The sequence below is a fragment of the Equus asinus genome, chromosome 11 (assembly GCF_041296235.1).
Source record: "Equus asinus isolate D_3611 breed Donkey chromosome 11, EquAss-T2T_v2, whole genome shotgun sequence".
Taxonomy (NCBI): Eukaryota; Metazoa; Chordata; class Mammalia; order Perissodactyla; family Equidae; genus Equus; species Equus asinus.
The window spans coordinates 17,409,158-17,429,513 of record NC_091800.1 but is presented as its reverse complement, the minus strand read 5'-3'; the positions used below and the strand labels follow the sequence as shown (position 1 = coordinate 17,429,513).

General features: G+C 38.2%; 1 protein-coding gene across 2 annotated transcripts in view; it reads left to right on the top strand.

Moving 5' to 3' along the window:
* Nucleotides 1-20,356, top strand: part of CCDC169 (coiled-coil domain containing 169) — a 73,543-nt gene that overhangs the window by 1,949 nt on the left and 51,238 nt on the right. For both annotated transcript variants that reach the window (XM_044777284.2, XM_070520530.1), the window contains exons 3-4: nt 11,784-11,894; nt 11,977-12,017. In XM_044777284.2, the coding sequence (XP_044633219.2) occupies nt 11,784-11,894; nt 11,977-12,017 (152 nt within the window). The remainder of the gene's footprint in view (nt 1-11,783; nt 11,895-11,976; nt 12,018-20,356) is intronic.

The window sequence follows — 20,356 nt, the reverse complement described above, 5'->3', positions numbered from 1 at the left end:
GCTTTTGGGCAGCATTAATAATAATTTCAGAGTGTCAAACCTGTTACTGTATAATTATTTACCTACTTATGAGTTCAAAATGTTCATTTATCAATTAGCTAAACCTTTGTTACGTGACATCAATACATTATTTCCTTAGTAAATAATAAAATATCACAACTTTTCTATTTAACTCAAGTCATACATACTTCTGGATTTTGGGATATAACTTTAAAATCTTTATCTTGGTTTTGTGTATTTGTGTTGGAAGAATGTGTGTGTAGGGGCGGACCAGTGTTGCACAAACACACATGCATACACCCATATACCCTTAAAATGTATAATACACACAAGATGTTAATTCATTCCACAAATATTGATTGAGGTCCTGCCATCTGTCAACACTTTGAATGGAAGACCTTTATTTCCCTGTTCCAAAGAGGTTACTGACTATTGGGAGAAACTAAACTAAATACGTCAAACTAAACTATGAATATAAGGAATGATATAAGTTCTGCATAAGGAGAAATGGAAACACAGGTCAGGGAACCTAACACAGCTCAGAGGAGGGCATAGAGCCAGCCTTTCCAGAGGAGGCAGAGCTTGAACACAATGCTAAAAAACAGGAGGCGTTTATTAGGGTTATGGGGGTGGGCTTTGGTTCTTAAACCCATTTATTCTCTCTTCTGTTGGGGAAGCCATGAATGAAAAGGATTGGTAGCCATATGAGGAATAAAATGCTACTTTTTGTAAGTACCCACTGCTCTGTTAAAGCTTGATTGGAGAAAACTGCTTTGTCCCAAGGCTGAAGTAGCTTCCTATGTCCCCATATTTACATCTTGGATCTAACTGGCTCTGTGGGGACAGACTGTGAGTACACTTACCAGGTAGTTGCATGGGCAAGGCTAGCTGGGATTTCCTCATCCAACTAGTTACAGACAATTCAGACATGCTCACAGATACATATGCAATACAATAACTACCCACTAGTAAAATGTCAGCCCAACAAGTTCTATCAACAACTCTCATGGGGAGGAGCTGGAATGTTGGTATAAAGAGAAAAGGTAAAATGGCAAGTGAGGAAGTTCTTTCCTCAGTGGGTTAAAGCGAAAGCCTAAGGTGAAGGACAGAAACACTTCCCCTTCCCCTAACATTAACCAAGGCCTGGAACTGTGTCAGGTGAGGTGGTGATTATTATTCCTGTTTATGGAAAAATGGAATTCAGGAATTGAAATAACTTACTAAGATAATATCGCCAGGGAGTGGCAGAGCCAGGATTTCACCCTAGATCATCTGTCTGCCACTACCACTCTTGCTATGACAACTGCTGTCTACCACATCAGCACTCAACACTTGTGGTTATCTACCGCTGCATAGCCAACCACCCCTATAACTTAGGGGCTTAAAATAACAAATTCTCTTTCACAATTCCGTGGACTGGCTGGGTTCCCTGGGAGATTCTTAACTGATGTCTCTCATGTGGTTGCAGTCAGATGCTGTCTGGGGCTCAATCATCTGCAGGTTCAGCAGGGCTGGACATTCCAGGATGACTCACTCACATGGCTGGCGTCTGATACTGGCTGTTGGCTGGGAGCCCAGCTGGGACTGCCTATCATAAATGCTGCCTGGGTTTCAAGAGGATGTATCCCAAGAACAAGCATCCCAAAAGGCACAAGTGACAGAAACTGCCAGGCCAGTTAAGGGCTACTCCCAGAACTGGCACACTATCATTTCCACTATATTCTGTTGGTGAAAACAGACAGATTCAAGAGGATGGAGAAGTGAACTCTACTTATGAAGGTCACATTCCAGAACAGCATGTGGGATGAGATACATTATTGCAGTCATCTTTGGGAAATACGGTCTGCCACAGGGAGCATTAAACTTAATGGCATTTGAGGAGAACCCTTAAGTAATTGATAAAGATGGAACTTAGATTGTAATGAGAATGTGACAGGAAATGAGATTAAGTTTTATGAAAAAGACAAATGAAGAATAGTCTTTAATATGGTGCAAATGAATTTGTATTTCTCCTGAAGGCAATGGGGCAATATTAAAGGAGTTTTAAAGTAAATTTATTGTTTTAACATTGTAAGAGACATACATGCACAAGTAACAACTGTGGATATGTCTGTTTAGATAATTCTTTCACACTTTCCACTCCTTCAAATCTCTACCACCTCTCTCTCCATCCTCACTCTCAGCTAATGAGCTTAACTTCCTCTTTCAAAGAGAAAAGAGAAGCAATCCGAGGAGAACTTCCACGTTTCCACCAAGAAAGCTACTCACCTCCCTGCATGTTTGCACATGCTCTTCCCTCCTGTTCCTCTGCATGTTCTGTCCTTAGTCTCACCTAAGGTTAGCCCCTCTACTTGTGCCATAGATCCCATCTGCTCTCGCCCACTCAAGGATGTCACTCCAGCGATTGTCCTCAGTCTTTCCTGCACTGTCTGTTTCTCCTGCTCCACTGGATCTTTCCCAACAGCGTACAGAGATGCTGAATTTACTTTATCTAAAAGAAAATGACAAACCTCCTTTAGCCCCACATTTCCCCTTCTACTGTCATCCCCTTTGTTCCATGTACAGCAAAACTCTTCAAAAGAGTAGTTTTCTATTTCTACTCTTGTCTGTTTATTCTTGTTATTCTATCTGGGTTAATTTTCAGGAAAACACAACCAACTCCAAAGAGCTTTGCATTTCCATAGTGGCCGTTGGAAGCCCTTTAGGATTCATAGGAAACTATTTACAGAAAGAGTGGTTTATGTTTTAATGAAGTCTGAATTTCGTTATCTTAAAGCTCAACTCAGACAAAGAACAGGGAAGAAAACGTTCAGGTGACTTGTTTAAAAAGTGAGAAGAGTAATTGTCTAGACCTTTAAGTGCATTTTTAAAAACTGAAACCTCACAACAACCCTTAGAAAAAAGTATTATTACCCCTTGTATAGATGAAAAAACTGAGACTCAGGGGTTCTAATGGCTTTCTCAAGGCTACAGAGGTGGTGAGTGACAGCTCTGGAATTTGAATCCAAGCATTCTGGTGTCAAAGCCCACCCTCATAGCCTCTATTTCTTTACACCCCTTAAGCTTACATTAGCTTCTCATTTTTTCTCAGATAGAGAATAGAACCTTAATTTACTAAGCCTCTGTGACATATGCTCGTCTAGGGTTAGAAATGGGCTGTATTTGCCCAGCACAAGCATGATTGTCTCATGCTCTCTTGAGCTCACTCCAATCAGAAGTCCTCTTGTCGAGGTCACCAGTGCCTTCCAGTTTGTTAAATCCAGTGTCAATTCTCAGTCCTTATCTTAGCAGCGTTGCCACTATTGATCACCCTCCTTAAAACCCTTTGCTCACCTGGCTTCTGGGACAGCACACGCTCTTGGTTTTCTTCCTACCTACTGGGTACTCATTCTCTTCATCTTCCTGATTCCTGACCTGCCCCACTGCTCAGTCCTCTGAATTTTCTTCAATAAATGCACCCACTGCTTAGGTGTTCTTTTCTGGTCATCTGGTATTAAATACCATCTGTATACCCACAACACACAAATTTACATCTCCATCCTGGACCTCTGTTTTGACCTCCTTTCAGTCTTCATATAGGCTGGTTTCTTTCACCAAACCGCTCTGGCTGTTAAGTAACATATTAATAGATCAAACATTTTTTTAAAAGTCATCTCAGTAAATGCTAAAAAATGTTTTCATAAAATTCAGTTTCTCTTCCTTATGTTGAAACAAGGAATACTTCTATTTATCTCAAACTGGCATAATACTTTATGATGAAATATCAGAGGCATTCCCATTCATGGGGAAAAAAGGTGTCTGCTGCCAACATTAAAATGTAGTAATGTTTTGAAAGTTCCAGTCAAGTAATAAAATAAGAAACAGAAATAAGACTTACAGCTATTAGACATGAAGATATAAAATTATTGTAATTTTCAGATTTTATAATTTGATATCCAGAACTTTCCGGAGTATCAATTGAAAAACTAATATATTAGTAAAGAATTAGAAAATGAGTGGATACAGTAATGGAAGAAATATTCAGTGAAAAACCCCAAAAAACAGGAGCCGGCCCCGTGTCCGAGTGGTTAAGTTTGCTCGCTCCGCTGCAGGCAGCCCAGTGTTACTGGTTCGAATCCTGGGCACAGACATGGCACTGCTCATCAAACCATGCTGAGGCAGCATCCCACATGCCACAACTAGAAGGACCCACAACGAAGAATATACAACTATGTACTGGGGGGCTTTGGGGAGAAAAAGGAAAAATAAAATCTTTAGAAAAAAAAAAAACACTTGCCACCAATAACCAGTTAGAGAATAGGTTGTTTAAATGATCACACCCACAATTCCAGTCCAAAGCATAAAATATCCGATAAGATCCTTGATAAGAAATATTCAGGAGCTATTTGAAGAGATAACAGAAGACTATGACTCTAAGGGAATAATTGCAGTTCATGCTGAATTCTCACCTTATTCAACATAAGCGATTTCATACTGGAGAGAACCTTTAGAATAAAATGAAACTGGGAAAGTTTGCAGCCTTGACACGTGCTTTGCTGAGCTTCAGAATCTTTATTGGTGGGTGACACACTCAACACCAAAAAGAAAGTCATTATGAACCTTCTTATAAACTTAATGAGCTAAACTTATTCATAGTAGATGTCAGGAAATTTCTCCTGGAGAGATGCTATGTGAGTTAATGAATAAGTAACAGCTTCGGCTGTGCTCAAGTCGCTGAGCATCTGAGAACCTGTGCTAGAGAGAAAAAAAATGCTGGAAGTTAGCCTGTATAAAGAGCATAGGCCTTAGAGTCAGATGGCCTCAGGGCTTAAAACTTAACTGTGGAACGTAAATATGTAACTTTGAATAAGTTGCTTAAAGTCCTTTTGGTCTCAATTTCCCTAACTGTAAGTTGGTAAAAAAAAAATACATAACCCGTAGGGTTGTTTGAGGAATAAATTTGTGATGTGTAGAAATTTTTATTATCTTCAGTATTAAGATTTTAATAAGAAAAGGGACAGATACCTCTCCAATATGGGAGAACTGGATATTATAAATATGCTCATTCTCATCAAATTAATTTATTGATATGTAATTCTTTTTAAAACACAGATTTTTTTTTCTTGAATAACTTATTCGAAAGTTAACTGGATGAATGAAATAGACAAAGATAACTGCTAAGAAATTTTGAGGGAGGGACTCCCACAAAATGTAAAGCTACAATCATTAAAACTGGAAACAAATCAATAGTACAGAATAGATAGAGTATTAGTTTGCTACAGCTTACGTAACAAATTACCACAGGCAGGGTGGGTTAAACCATAGAACTTATTTTCTTACAGTTCTGAAGGCTAGAAGTCCAAGATCAAGATGTAGGCAGGGTTGGTTTCTTCTGAGGCCTCTCTCCTCTTCACGTGGTCTTCCCTCTGTGCAGCACTGTTTGTATCCTAATCTCTTCTTCTGATAAGGAGACCAGTCATATTGGATTAGGGTCAACCATGTGACCTTATTTTATGTGAATTACCACTTTAAAGGTCCTGTCTCTAATCACATTCTGAGTACTGGGGGTTGGGACTTGAACCTATGAATTTAGGGGAAGGAAGAGAGGAAGGGAGGGGACACAATTCAGCCCATAACAGATAGAATAGAAACAGGTTCTAGTTTATAAAACTATGTTATAATGCTGTGAAGCTCAGGCCAGGTTATTGTTAAGTTAATTTTAAAAAAAAAATCTTTTCAGTCTTTTAGCTATCTATGAAAAAAAAAGAAAATCATTTTCATTTATGGGACTGTGGGAAATAGATTATTACAAACAAAATATGCACTGTACATTAAAATAGGAAAGTACCAAATGATCATTGTTTTAGTCTGCTTGGGCTGCCATAACAAAATACCATAGGCTGGGTGACTTAAACGACAGAAATTTATTTTTTCATGTTTCTGGAGCTGAGAAGTCCAGGATCAAGGTGCTGGCTGATTTGACTGCTAGGGAGGACCCACTTCCTGCCTTGCAGATGGCCACCTTCTCATGTTCTCACATGGCAGAGAGAGCAAGCTGTGCTCTCTCTTCCTCTTCTTATAAGAGCACCAGCCCTATTGGATTAGGACCCCACCCTATCACCTCATTTAACCTTTATCACTTGCTCATAGGCCCTACCTCCAAATAAAGTCACATGGGGGCAGGGCTTCAACATAGGAATTTTTGAAGGACACAAACGTTCAGTCCATAAGAATCATGAAGCTGTCACTTTCTAACTACTATCTACCCCTCTTCTCACCACCAAGAAGTAAGAACTTCAGCCTGTCTGCTCAGGTTTGGAAAAGGGCTTCTGGACAGAGAACTGGAACAAAGAAGTCAGTTACGAGTAATATTTTATTGGAATTTGTGTCATCACACAAACTTTTAAAGGAGCTAAAGGAAAAGTGATGAATTATTCAATAAATTCTGTTTGGAAAATTGATATAAGATTTAGAAAAGAATTCCTTTAGATCCTCACTCTATACTTAATTCTAAAACTTCCCAGATGGATTATAGAGTTAAACATGAAAAAATTAAACAAAAAATATAGATGAATACATATCTGTTTATGGATAAGGAAGACCTTTCTTAGTCTAAGAACAATAAAAGAAATCACTAAGGATATTAGGTGTGACTTCAGAAAAAAATAGCTTCCCTTTGATTAAAAGAAAAAGATCAAATGATAAGTCACACAGCAATCTAGGAAAGATATTAGTAACCAGCATGGTGGATAAAAGGTCTATATTTTCTTTACATCTATGTCCTCTGCAATTCAGAAAACAGTGAGTTCCCAGTACTAAATAAATGTAAGTAGGACATAGAGACAATTCATGAGCATGGAAAAATATCCAACTTGTTTTTTTAGTCAAAGTAATTTGAATTGAATTGAAACAGATACAATTTTGTTGGCTATTGAAGAAATAGAGACTTTTTTTAAAAAGTGAACTAGAAATTTTATACATTACTGGTAGCAATGCAGTGCTACCATTTTTTATTTTTTGAGGAAGATTAGCCCTGAGCTAACATCTGCCACCAATCCTCCTCTTTTTTGCTGAGGAAGACAGGCCCTGACCTAACATCTGTGCCCATCTTCCTCTACTTTATATGTGGGATGCCTACCACAGCATGGCTTGACAAGTGGTGTGTAGGCCCTCACCCGGCATCCAAACCAGTGAACCCTGGGCCACCAAAGCAGAATGTGCAAACCTAACTGCTGCTCCACCAGGCCAGCCTCTGGTGCTACCATTTTTAAAAACAATTTCACAGTAAATTTATGATGATCATGATGATGATGAAAATGATCATGACAACTAACTTTTATAGCATTTTCTGTATGTCCTGCACTATTCTAAGCATTTTACATGTTTTAATTAATCATCCCAATAGCCTATAAAGTAGGAACTTTAATTATCCTTATTTCTCAGATGAGAAATCGAGGCACAGAAAAGGTAACTTACTCAAGATCACAAATAAGCTAGTAAGTGGTGGAGACATGACTCAAACCCACTAGGCCTACTTTAAGGGTTTTTTTTCCTCATTAAGTCTTCTGAAAATTTGGTGGGGGGCAAATTTACCCACAAGAGATACTCTTGTACCATTGTATCGCCTCCTTTTTTGACACGTTGACATTTTTGTTCACCCTGTTCTCGCTGCTTGAATATACTTTCTCACCTTCTCTGTCTTGGAGCATGTGTCATTTCCCCCAATCACACAGGTGCCATTTCCTGACCCTCTTCAATCTTCCTCTTCCCATCTCTCATTCCGTTCTGCCACCTTCCAGATTGGCTGTCCTTCTGTGTATTCCATAGCATTCACTTAACCAAAATTTTTCTCAAATGTTCTGGGTTCATGTCTTTCCCGGCCCCTTGTCTTACTGCTGATTGACACCAGGGACTGTGTCTGGTGTTTTTGTATCCCTGTTGCCTAGTCTAGTGCCACATATTAGGCTTTTTCCTTTCCTTGTTAACATTTTCTTATTTTGGAAAGTCTTTTCAAATTAACATAACTTCATCACTGTGATCATTATAAATATAGCGAATAACACAATTAAACATGACTGAGTTATTAAAGTCCATGTAGGATCAAGTTTCAACCATTCAACTGTTCTTTTTAACACTATTATTTGGCATTGTTGTTCAGTGGGGCTTTGTTTATTTGTTTTGTTTTTGTTACTATGCTCTCTCTTTGGCAAAAAAAAATTTTAAAAAATCCATATCTAAAAGATAGGACTCCACCTAATTTTCTCTTGCTTTGTAAACTTCCCCTTCCAAGGTCAATTCATAAGATTGACCATGAATCAAACTTCTAGAATTTTTCAATTTTTGGATTTTTGGTTTGATTTTGTTTTTCCTTGTTCTGATCCTAGCCGAGCTCCTTCTTTGAGATTACAAAGCAATTTGATTTTTCCTTTAAAAGAGTACAGTGCTTGAGTTTTTGTTTGTTTTTAGAGTTACTATAGAAGAAATGGTTTCCTGGAGTTATTACTCAGGGTGTTTTTCCCACAAGAGACACAAGTGTTTCTGCTAAATTTTTATCCTCATAATCTGTATTTTAAATAATGACTTATTATCAGTGTGTCTTAGGCCTTGATAGGTCAGCTATAGGGCTGAAGGTCAGGGGTCATCTTTTTTGGTGTCAGTTTATTGTAGCTGTCTCAAAGACACGTGTCTTATTTGGGCTGGTTTCATATGGCTCTGAACTTCCCTTAGTATCAAGACTATTCCAGAAACTCACTAAAGCCTTTTAAACTGCCAGCCTTACTTCTAGTTGAAAACATACTTTAAGCATTATTGCATTTTAAAGACAGATGAGGAATGATGCAAAAATCACAAACTTTAGAATTTTCAGTACTTTTGGGTTATCATAGAACAAAGTGTCATAGGGAGAGTAAAACTGAGTGTGGTCACTTTTAGAAAAAGAAAACAATTGATAAATAGGAAGTTGACTTGATTTGTGGGAGCCAATGTTATTTTGTGGAAAAAACCTATTAATGTCCAGTTTTGTGGGCCTCCATCCGCTTTCTAAGGAATTAGAAATTCCAACACATTTATTTGGTATTAGCCATATAAATCAGTGATGGCTGCAGATTTTGGTAAGTTATATAGTCTTTATTTTTATGCAATTGAATGTTAATTAATTAATTGCTAATTAATGAATTTTTAGTAATGTACACATTATGTTACTATGGATAGAGACATAACTGACCTGGAACAAGTCAATGATATTGACTTAACTGTTCAATAGCGCTGTCTTGTTTTTTTCCATCAGTTCAACAACAGCAACTGATCAGTTGGGCCCAGTTAGTTAATGTCTCTTAAGACTTTTATGAAGTAGAGTCTCCTGTTTTATGTGTACCCCTCCTCATAGTAAGATCAAAACAGCAATGAATGCCTTCTCACGTCAACTTGGACAATGTAGTAATAGTACAGGCAGGATAGATTAGATGTAGATATGAACTATTTCTAAAAATGTCCAACAAAGATATTTCAAATTAACTTTGGAAGCCAGTCTCAATCATAGCCTAGATAGCTTAGGAACAGTTTATTCTTTGCTCTATACTGATCAGTTTGTATTCTTTATTAGGAGTTTGACAGAACTAATTAAGCTTGCGTTCACAGCTGACCCTAGCTGACTTTATCCATCAGGCACAGTAGGCACATTATGAAGGGCCCATGATACTTTTAGAGACCCATGAGGTGGTTTTTTTAAAGCCTTTATTTTTATTTATTTTATTATTATTATTATTTACTTTTCCTTCCTCTCCCCAAAACCCCCAGTACATAGTTGTATATTTTAGTTGTGGGTCCTTCTAGTTGTGGCCTGTGGGATGCCACCACAGCATGGCTTGATGAGCAGTGCTAGGTCCGTGCCCAAGATCTGAAACCCTGGGTTGCCAAGTGGAAGACGTGAACTTAACCACTCTGCCACAGGCTGGTCCCCCATGAGATGTCTTAATTTCTTTTAAAATCAGAAGAAAAAAATGAATATGATTCAGCCTGGACTCTATTTGTCTTTATACCAATACAGTAGTAAAATAGAATTTTTAATATTTTTTTTATGGAGGAAGGGGTCCACAAAGGTAGAAGTACCTAGGGCCCATAAAAGCCAGAATGCACACCCACAGCAACATAAGACTATTTTCTTCCTGTTTTTATAGACACCACTGTTTTAAATTTTCTCCTTCAGTTCAACAATCCATACGCTTTTCTCTTTGTTCTTTTGTCCTCTACAATCCTGAGCCATCTGTGTACACTGAAGGAATTACACATTTGAGCGTATACGTTGTGCATCAGTTCACCACATTGGGAAACATAAATTTTGACATCATTACCTCCAAGGCCTTGCACTCATTAATATTAATACATCATAATATAATATTAGGCTTATCCATATTTGACGATCTTTAGATTAATAATATTTTAAAGTAAAATAGGGTCAAACATAAACTACTCTCAGATGTGCTAAAAATAAATTACCTTCCTAATTTTTTGGTAGCGTTTCTCATCTTGCTTGAAAGCCCCATTCTCGTGGTGGAGAATGGGGTCCGATTACAAGGAGAGACTTCAGCTAGCCAGTTATAAAGATAACTCTCTCTATTTGGGCTCAATGGCATCTTTTGGATAAGTGTTCAGTCTCTCACAGCTTCTCCTTTCTTCTTATTCCCTAAAGCATTTGGATTAATGACTTCCATCTTCAGTGTGAGAGGGTGTTTCTGCCCCTCCCTTTGGTAGACTATGTTTTTTGCTTAGAGATGAGGGGGGGTAAGGAGACATGTGGCAGGACTGGGGTGGTTGGCAGTGATGTGGGCTAATACTCTTGCTACTTAAGACTCCTCCATCAACCGTTATGTAGCAGAAGTTGCCTCAGATATCCAAAGAATATTTAAAGTTTAGAAACAAGCCATCTTTTTTCTCTCTACAAAGTATGACTTTCAAGATTCAAAAAAATTAGCTTTGGACCTTGAATTTGAAAAAAATGTTTTAATTCTAGGCTGTATTCTCCTCCTGTCCTAGAGCAATAAGACAAATGTTTTGGCCTTAACAGCCAAAGAGGTTTAGTGAAAGAAATCAGCTTCAGGAGAAGAGAAGACGCCCGAATAAGTACCCAAATGTAAACCGTGTTACCATAGCACAGTGGTGAGAGGATTCGCTTTCCAGTTAGATAAAACTGGGTTGAAACCCAGTTCCCCCACTTACTAGTTCTATCATCTTAAGAATGTTATTTGACACCTCTGAGCCTTGATTTCCTCATCTGTAAAATAGGTAATTAAGTTTTTTAAAATGAGTATTAAATTAGCTAATATATGTAAAACATGGTGTGCATTACACATAACAAACACATAAGTGGTAGTTATTTAAACAGACTTCAGAATTCTTCTGCAAAGGAAAAAAAAAATGAATGTGACATCGGATGGGAGGCTAGTACTGTTTAGGCTGTTATATACGGATATTTCAAGTTCCAAGGAAAGAAACATGTTCCTGATATTCCCTTTAGTAGAATTCCTTATAAAAATACAATGAGGAATTTAAAGGGAGTAAGGAAATCCAGGCATCAGAGGAGTGAGTGAGGTCTGGCTGTGTGGTAATCTGATGGTGAGTCTAGTCTCTGTGCTCTGAAAGAGCCTATCAAACATAGAAACACACACTTAAAAATCAGTCCATCGTAGTTCCTCTGTATTGCTAATAAAATCAAGTACAGTAACAGAGTAAGATTGAGCTGATTCATGTTATTTTAATGACTATGAGAGGTGGGAAGGTGATCTTGATTTTCCCCCTTCTGAACTCAGGTGGTGAGTGGAAGACCCGTTATGAGACACAACTTGAACTGAATGATCAGCTAGAAAAACAAATTGTTTCTCTCAAAGAGAAAATGGAAAAAATCCGCGGAAACCCTGCAGGTACAGAAGCAACTATATATATGTTTTATAAGTTGAGTTAAAACTGATAAAATATCAACTGCTCATGTTTGTTTTATTGTAGATAGACTATCTTCTATTCGTGTGTATGAACGAATGCCAGTGGTGAGTAAAAGATGGTTAAACAAAAAGAATAATTGAAGGAAACCATGTACATTTTTTCCCCAGACAGATTCCAAACGAAAATTTAAAGACTGTGGCGAGGTCCAGATAAAATATTTGTTGAGTGGAGCTGTTCCTAGGCTGTGATGAATCCTGTAGCAAGGCCTTCACCTTAATCTCCCCCTTGTAAAGCTGGGCAGGGATCCTGTCACAGATACAAAGTGGAAGAAAACGAATCCTAATAGTCAGCTGCGTGGAAATAGAGTGTGTCTATTCCTTGTCACCTAAAAGAGCCCGTTTAACACACAAATACATATCTTATACCTATCTAAAAACATTTCCATTCCAGTTCCTTTGGAATACATACACATGCATATACGTATATGCACACACATACATTCCTATACACACACACTCATATAGCGTATGTAAAATCCAGCAACAGAGCACCCATAAATTTACCCCATAATGTGAATCCTCATTGAGCTACTCCATGTACTTTTTCTTTGGTTGTCCTAGTGACATCTTTCCCCCTTTGAGAGTTCATTTTAATCCCTGAGAAATTACTTAAACTTATATATTTGATACTTTACAAAGCACATTCATTTGTTTTGCATTCATTCAAATATTTCTCTTTTAAAATGTAGAGAACACCCAAAGCATTACTTATACTGGGCCCAAAACATGCTTAGAAATAGCCTTTTCCTCAGAACTCTTGCTAAATTTTTATTTCAAGAATACTCACAAAAAACATGGAAATGATGTAAAAAATCAAAGGTACTTTATATGAAAATGAAAATTCAATACTCAGTTAAGTTGGCAGGACTTAACATTACACTAATAATAATAATAACTTGTCCTTAATGAAATGTATATAGTATGCAAATTAATTTCATGTTCATTATCTCAGCTTCCAACAACCCTGTGAGATAAAATTTAATATTATTCTCTTTAATACATGTGACAATAAACTTAAAGAGATTAAGTGATTTGCTCAGAATCTCACCATCTGGAAGAGTGCAGCCAGATTCTGTCCCTCTAAAAAAACCTTTTCCCATTTGACTACACCATGCTGTGCCAACAGTCCTTCTATCCGGCTTATTAGAAAGGTTTTCTAATAGCTGCACATAGAGCACTAAGCTGACTGCTGTATCCACCAGAGCGTTTATGGAGATTGCTCTTTGAGTAACTGCAGATCTTTAGTGAAAGGTATAGAAAGATCTTGTATTTTTGTTAATAATGAGTCAGGGAGAGAAATAACCGTTTTTGCGCACCTCTCTTTTTCTATTTTCAACCCAGAAACACCTTTATTTCTATGTCTTGGAAAGTCAGGAAAATAACATTTGTTTCGTTTTGTTTTTTAATTGAAAAATTGTAGTGTGGGTTTTTTTCGCCTCTGCCATGGAGTCATATCCCCATCTTGTGGTATTTAGAAATTGCTGCAAGGGCCATTTTAAGCTTAGTGTTTCTTAACTGTAGGTAGAATTTTAATACTACCTGTAGAATATAAAATAGTACCTACAGAATATAAAATATTCTGGCTACCTTCTTCTTGATAACCCACCCCCAGTCCTAGCTGAAGAAACTGGGTATCACTGGCCTCATGGAGGGTGGCAACAGTGCTGGTGTGGCATGGCAAAATACTTTATAGCAGATGTAAGAAGCATTTAGTTAGTTTTCTAGCTGCCACCTCAGGCTCTGTAACATATTCATGTTGGGCAAAAATACGTTTATTTCTTTTGATGAATTTGTGATTTTTTTAAGTAAAATGTGGTTCTCTAAGAGGTTTAGATCTGGAGGCAGAGAATTAAATTTCTCTTCAATAAAGGATTAAAGAAATGTTAGAAGAACTCAGAGTGAGGCCACATACCAAGAAGAAAGGAAAGATAATGAAAGTTCAGGCTCTTAAGGGCCTGGTCCTCTCTGTTCTCTGGGCAGACACCCTGCATGAGCATTTGAGTTTTCTTGCACAGTGGAATCCAGGAGTGTTTTCCTGAACAGCAGGGGTGAGGATTCCAGAAAGGGACTTGGTGATGGAAGCTGCCAGTCAAGAAACTTCTCTCATCTGAGGACAAAAGAGATAGTCTCTCATGCTTTGTATAAAAACAATATTCATGAAATTCAGACATGTACGCTTTGTGTAATGCAAACACTTGCTTTTCTAGGGCTTAAATTAGTTGTTTTTGTGGGATAGAGTATAAATTCAAACACTATTTGTAAATTTACTGATTCCTTATCTTTGTTGTAGATTGTTTAGTCTTTGGGAGTAACCTGTAAAGACATACTTAAGCAATTGATGTCAGATAGTTTGAATACTAATTTTGAGTAACTTCAAATTGCAGGTTTGCTTGTGGGCAACAAAAAGGATGAACACTAGTTTTTAAACAACGTATGTGTTATTTTTTAAAATGTTGTCATTTGAAAAACAATATGAAATGTTAAGTTGTTTTCAATCTGGATCCCTAAAGTGGACTTGATTTTAATATTTTAGAAAAAAATATTCACTTAAGTGGGAATGAGGTTCTAGTCCTTGTTCTGATTCAGACCAGCTTCAAGCCTTTGACCTTTTTGAAGTTTCCTTTTCTCAACTGAAGGTGATATGGTTAGATAATCTTTAGAGTGCCTTTCAGTGGTATAATTTGTTAAAATTTAATTTTAGCAAGATGAAACCAACAGTTAACGGTCACCTTTGGCTGCATGTAAGAGGAAGGCTTACACAAGTACAGTATTGTTTTCTTTCCTGTGACAGAAAGTGTTAGAGGTCTGCAGTCCAGGGTTGGTGCAGGGGCTCTATGTTGCCTTCAGAAATCCAGGCTCCTCCTGACTTTCCGCTCTGCCATCCTCTGATGATGGGTTTTGTCTCCATGCTCACAAGATGCCTGCTTCACCTTCTCACCAGCTTCATATTCTCATTCAAAGAAAGAAGTCTGTGAAGGGAGAAGGGCAAAGCTGAAGGCTTTCTTTCCAAGAGCTTTCAACATGCTGCACCCAGCAATCTCCCTTTACATCTGATTGGTTAGACCTGCATCATATGGCCCCCCTGTATTTGCAAGAAAGGCGGGGAAATGTAGAGTTTTGCTGAGCACAGTAGGAAGAAGGGGAGACTGGAGGTTGGGGATGCAATTAGCTCTATCTGCCATAAGGTCGTTTAAAATCAATGCCATTTTATTTTTAAGTAATATGTATTCATTTAATATTATTTAGAAAATAAAAGACAGACAAATAATATTAAGTCAAACATATCACTGACTTCTTTTTTTAGTAATTTTTTGTATGCATATATGTTGATTAAAAAGAACAGGTCAGGGGCTGGCCCGGTGGCACAGCGGTTAGGTTCGGACATTCTGCTTCGGCGGCCCGGTTTCGCTGGTTCAGATCCTGGGTGTGGACATGGGACTACTTGGCAAGCCATGCTGTGGTAGGTGTCCCACATATAAAGTGGTGGAAGATGGGCACGGATGTTAGCTCAGGGCCAGTCTTCCTCAGCAAAAAGAGGAGGATTGGCGGCAGATGTTAGCTCAGGGCTAATCTTCCTCAAAAAAAAAAAAAAAAAAAGAACAGGTCATTTAATAAAGTAGCCAAAAAAAATGAGTACACTTCATTTTGGTTTTGTTTTTATTTTTTTTATTGAGGTAACATTGGTTTATAACGTTATATAAATTTCAGGTGCACATCATTATATGTCTATTTCTGTGTAGATTACATCATTTTCACCACCCAAAGACTAATTACCATCATCACCACACACATGTGCTCAGTCTTCCTTCCCTCTTCCCCTCTGGTAATCGCCAATCTAGTCTCTGTATCTATGTGCTTGTTTGTTGTTGTTATTTTTATCTTCTATCTATGAGTGAAAACATATAGTATTTGACTTTCTCTGTCTACTTATTTCGCTTACCATAATATCCTCAAGGTCCATCCATGGTGTTGTAAATGGCAAGATTTCATCTTTTTTTTATAGCTGAGGAGTATTCCATTCTGTATATATACCACGTCTTCTTTATCCATTCATCCTTTGATGGGCACTTAGTTTGTTTCCAAGTCTTGGCTGTTGTGAATAATGCCGCAATGAACGTAGGGATTCATATATCTTTATGCATTCATGTTTTCATGTTCTTTGGATAAATACCCAGCAGTGGAAGAGCTGGATCATATGGTAATTCTATTCTCTGCCCGTTTGTCTCTCCCTTCTCCTTCTGGGACACCTATAATATGGATGGTAGTACACTTTATGTTGTCCCAGAGGTTCCTTAGCCTGTCTTTGTTCTTTTTAATTTGCCTTTCTTTTTTCTGTTCAGCTTGGGTAATTTCCTCTCGTCTTTTATCCAGATCACTAATCTGTTCATCTGTATCATTGACTCTGCTATTGAGTCCCTCTAGTGAATTTTTCATTTCCCTTATTAAATTCTTCAGTCCTGATTGGTTTTTTTTTATATTTTCCAGTCCTTTGTTGAAGTTCTCACTGTGTTCATCTATTCTTCTCCCAAGATCAGTGAGCATCCTTATCACTATTAGTTTGTACTCTTTATCAGGTAGATTGTTTATCTCTGTTTCATTTAGTTCTTTTACTAAGGATGTGTCCTGTTTCCTTATTTGGAACATATTTCTTTGTCTCCTCATTTTGCCTCTTTCTCTGTGCTTATATCTTTGTATTAGGTAGATCAGCTCCATTTCCTGATTTTGGAGAAGTGACCTTACATAAGAAATGCCTTATGAGGCCCTGCCTATGTAGACCCTCAAGTTGCCCAATGGCTTGTTTGTGGTTGAGGCCAGTCCCTAGGGCAGGCTGCATGCTGTGGCTGAACTGGATTAAGTCAATGCTCTAATCGGTGTGGCACACCCCTGGGAAGAACTCCAATGGTGTCTGCCAGCATCTGTGTCAGCATGCCTGTACAAAGTCTCAATAATGGCTGCCACCATTGTCTCAGTCCCTGTAGGGGTGGTCCAGCCACCTCCTGCCTCCCTGAGATGAGTCCAGAGCCTTTCAAGTGAGTCTCTTTCACTAAAAGACTGTGCACCTGTCTTTATGACCATATTGCATTGCTTTCTAAATGGATGAATTTGTGTGTGGGCCCTTTAAGAGCAGGCTTTTCTTTCTCTTATGTTCTATAGCTTTTCTGGGAGTATACCCTTTGGTTTTTTTTAAGGTATGCTTTTTGGTGAGGAAGATTGGCCCTGAGCTAACATCAGTTGCCAATCTTCCTTTTTTTCCTCACCAAAGCCACAGTACATAGTTGTACATCCTAGTTGTGTGTCCTTCTCATTCTTCTTTTTGGGATGCTGCCACAGCATGGCTTGATGCGCAGTGTGTAGGTCTGTGCCCAGGATTTGAACTGGCAAACCCTGGGCCACCAAAGTGGGAGTGCGTGAACTTAACCACTATGCTACCGGGCTGGCCCCTCCCCCCATTTTTAATAGCCAACCAAGCAGATATTATGACAATCGTCTCAGTTGTGCTAAGTTCAAAATCTGCTTATTATGGCAAAACTCTCCTGCTCAGATGCTCCACTCCTCTAGGAAAAGTATCACACTTAAGATTTCTCCTAGCCATGAGGCACTAAATTGTGGCTTTTTCCTCTCCAGAAAGGTATTTCTGCCTCTTCCACCTCAGTCAGTACTGTCCCTTGTTGTTGGAGTGCTCTTTATCCAGTTTCTGGTTCTCCCTCAGGGGCAGCTGTTCCAAGGGTATTTGTAAATTTGTTGTGTCCATGGGAGGAGGTGAGTTCAGAGTCCTCCTATGTCTCCATCTTCCCAGAAATCCTCTGCACTTTAAAAAATGTGTAATCGTAACCTTAATTCCTGGACAGTTTTGTATCCTGCACTAATCCTGGACAATTTCAATCAATTATTTCTTATGTTTCCTTTCTGTATATGTTTAAGGGCTACATTATATTCCATTCCATTGGATTATTAATGTTCAATTGCTTTTCCCTATAGTTGAATATTTTATGTTATTTCTGGTTTTACTTTTGAATAAAAGAAACCCCACAGAGGATAATATGGCAGTATTAGCAAATCTTCAGATTTTTGACTTCAATGTTTTTTTGTTTTTCTTTTTTTTTTTTTTTGAGGAAGATTAGCCCTGAGCTAACATCTGCTGCCAATCTTCCTCTTTTTGCTGAGGAAGACTAGCCCTGAGCTAACATCCATGCCCATCTTCCTCCACTTTATATGTGGGATGCCTACCACAGCATGGCCTGCCAAGTGGTGCCATGTCCGCACCCGGGATCCGAACTGGCAAACCCCTGGCTGCCGAAGCAGTATGTGTGCACCTAACCACTGTGCCACTGGGCTGGCCCCTTGACTTCAATGTTTTAATGAAAACAATTTGTAGGTAGAGTTAAGGTCCCTTTTGTTCCTCTCCCTGTCTCCTTCCATTTGCTTCCTCTTTATAGAGAGACTATCATGGATTTGGTGTATGTCATTCCAGTTTCTTTTTAAATACCTATCTGCTTATATTGTGTCTAAAAATGCATATAAAGATATCATACTGAACATATTGTTCTATTTGTTTTTTTATTCTATCCATGTTGATATATAAAGATCTAATAAATTTTGTCTGTTATATAGTATTCCATTATATGTATATTACTAATTTATTTATTTATTCCCCTGTTTGTGTATGTCAAGGATTTTTCAAAATCTCACTGTGACAGACATTGCCACAGGGAACATCCTTGTACATGTCTTCTGGTACAAAGTGTTCCTCTAGGGTTGGCTAACTTTTCTGTAGAGGGCTAGGTAGTAAATATTTTCAGCTTTACGTGCTATACCATCTCTGTTGCAACTACTCACCTCTGCTGCTGTAGTGCAAAAGGAGCCACAGACAACACCTAAATGAATATGCTGTATTCAGATAAATCTGGGTTTACAAAAACAGGGCACAGCTGGATTTGGTCTTGAGGCTGTAGTAGTTTGCTGGCCCTTGCTGGTCTTCAAACTTTGATAGGCAATGGAATCACCTAGGGAACTTCATAAAAATACAAAGGGCAGGCCCTGTCCTTTAAGCAGCTTGCCACCTCTGTGTTCTTTATTAACTCTCCAGGTAATTCAGATACACAAAGTTTGAGAACCACTGCTCTAGGGTACATACACTTTGAGTGCAATTTTTAGATTATGAGATATGTACATTTTCAAATTTTCAAGTGATAAAGTCTCTCTGGATCAATATATTTGAAGATGCCCTTGGTTTGCAGTTCTTTTAGTATGTCTGGAATTAGTAAGAGAAGTGATAGAAGATGAGGCTGAAAATATATGCAGGGACTAGATAATAAAGGATTTTGTATCCATGTTAGGGAGTAAGAACCTTTTTTATGTGTGATAGGAAGCTATTGAAGTATTTTACATGGAGTTTAAAAGCCTTTTTTTCCACTCGTGAAGGAAGGATTCCCTGGGGGTGGATGAGACTCAAGGCAGAGAAACCAGTTAGGATGCTTTTGTAGTCCAAGTAAAAAAAGGTAAGATTTTTAGCTTGGGCAGTAGAATATACGGATGGACCAGATGTGACAGATTAAAGAGATATCTAGAAATGGGGATTTCATCAATACTTGGATGCTGGGGTGAGCCTGGGAGAGGATTTGAGTACAATTAAGGGTTCTGGCTTGAATAACTTTGTGGATTACATGAATAAGACTATAGAAATCAGAACTAGTTGGGATGTTAGGAAATGATGAGTTTATTTTTGTGTGTATTACACAGATGATATTGGTCAATAAGAAACGGGAAATAGTTTTAGACTGTGGAAAATTGTCTCTGAAAGTAGAGGTCATGGAATCATCAGTGTCACTTGAAGTCATGAAAGTACAAGAGGTTGTTCAGGAAAAAAATATATAGGGGGCTAGCCCAGTGGCATACTAGGTAAGTTCTCATGCTCCACTGCAGCCCAGGGTTTGTGGGTTCAGATCCTGGGCATGGACCTACACACTGCTCATCAAGCCATGCTGTGGTAGCATCCAACATACAAAATAAAGGAAGATTGGCACAGATGTTAGCTCAGAGACAATCTTCCTCAAGCAAAAAAGAGGAAGATTGGCAACAGATGTTAGCTCGGGGCCAATCTTCCTCACCAAAATAAATAAATAAATAAATATATATATATATACATACTATATATGTATATATAGTATGAAAAATAGGATTAAGGATGGAACCCTGAATAATCCTAACATTTAAGGTGTTAGCTGAGAAGGAGATTCATTGAAGATAACTGAGAATAAAAAATATTGAGAAAGAGTGAGGGGGAGAACTGGAAAAGAGTAGAGGAGAAGGTTTTATTAATGTTCAGCAAAAGAATGTTCTCCAAGAAACTTCTGGTGTAGGGTGGGATAAAGCTCCTGGTCCAA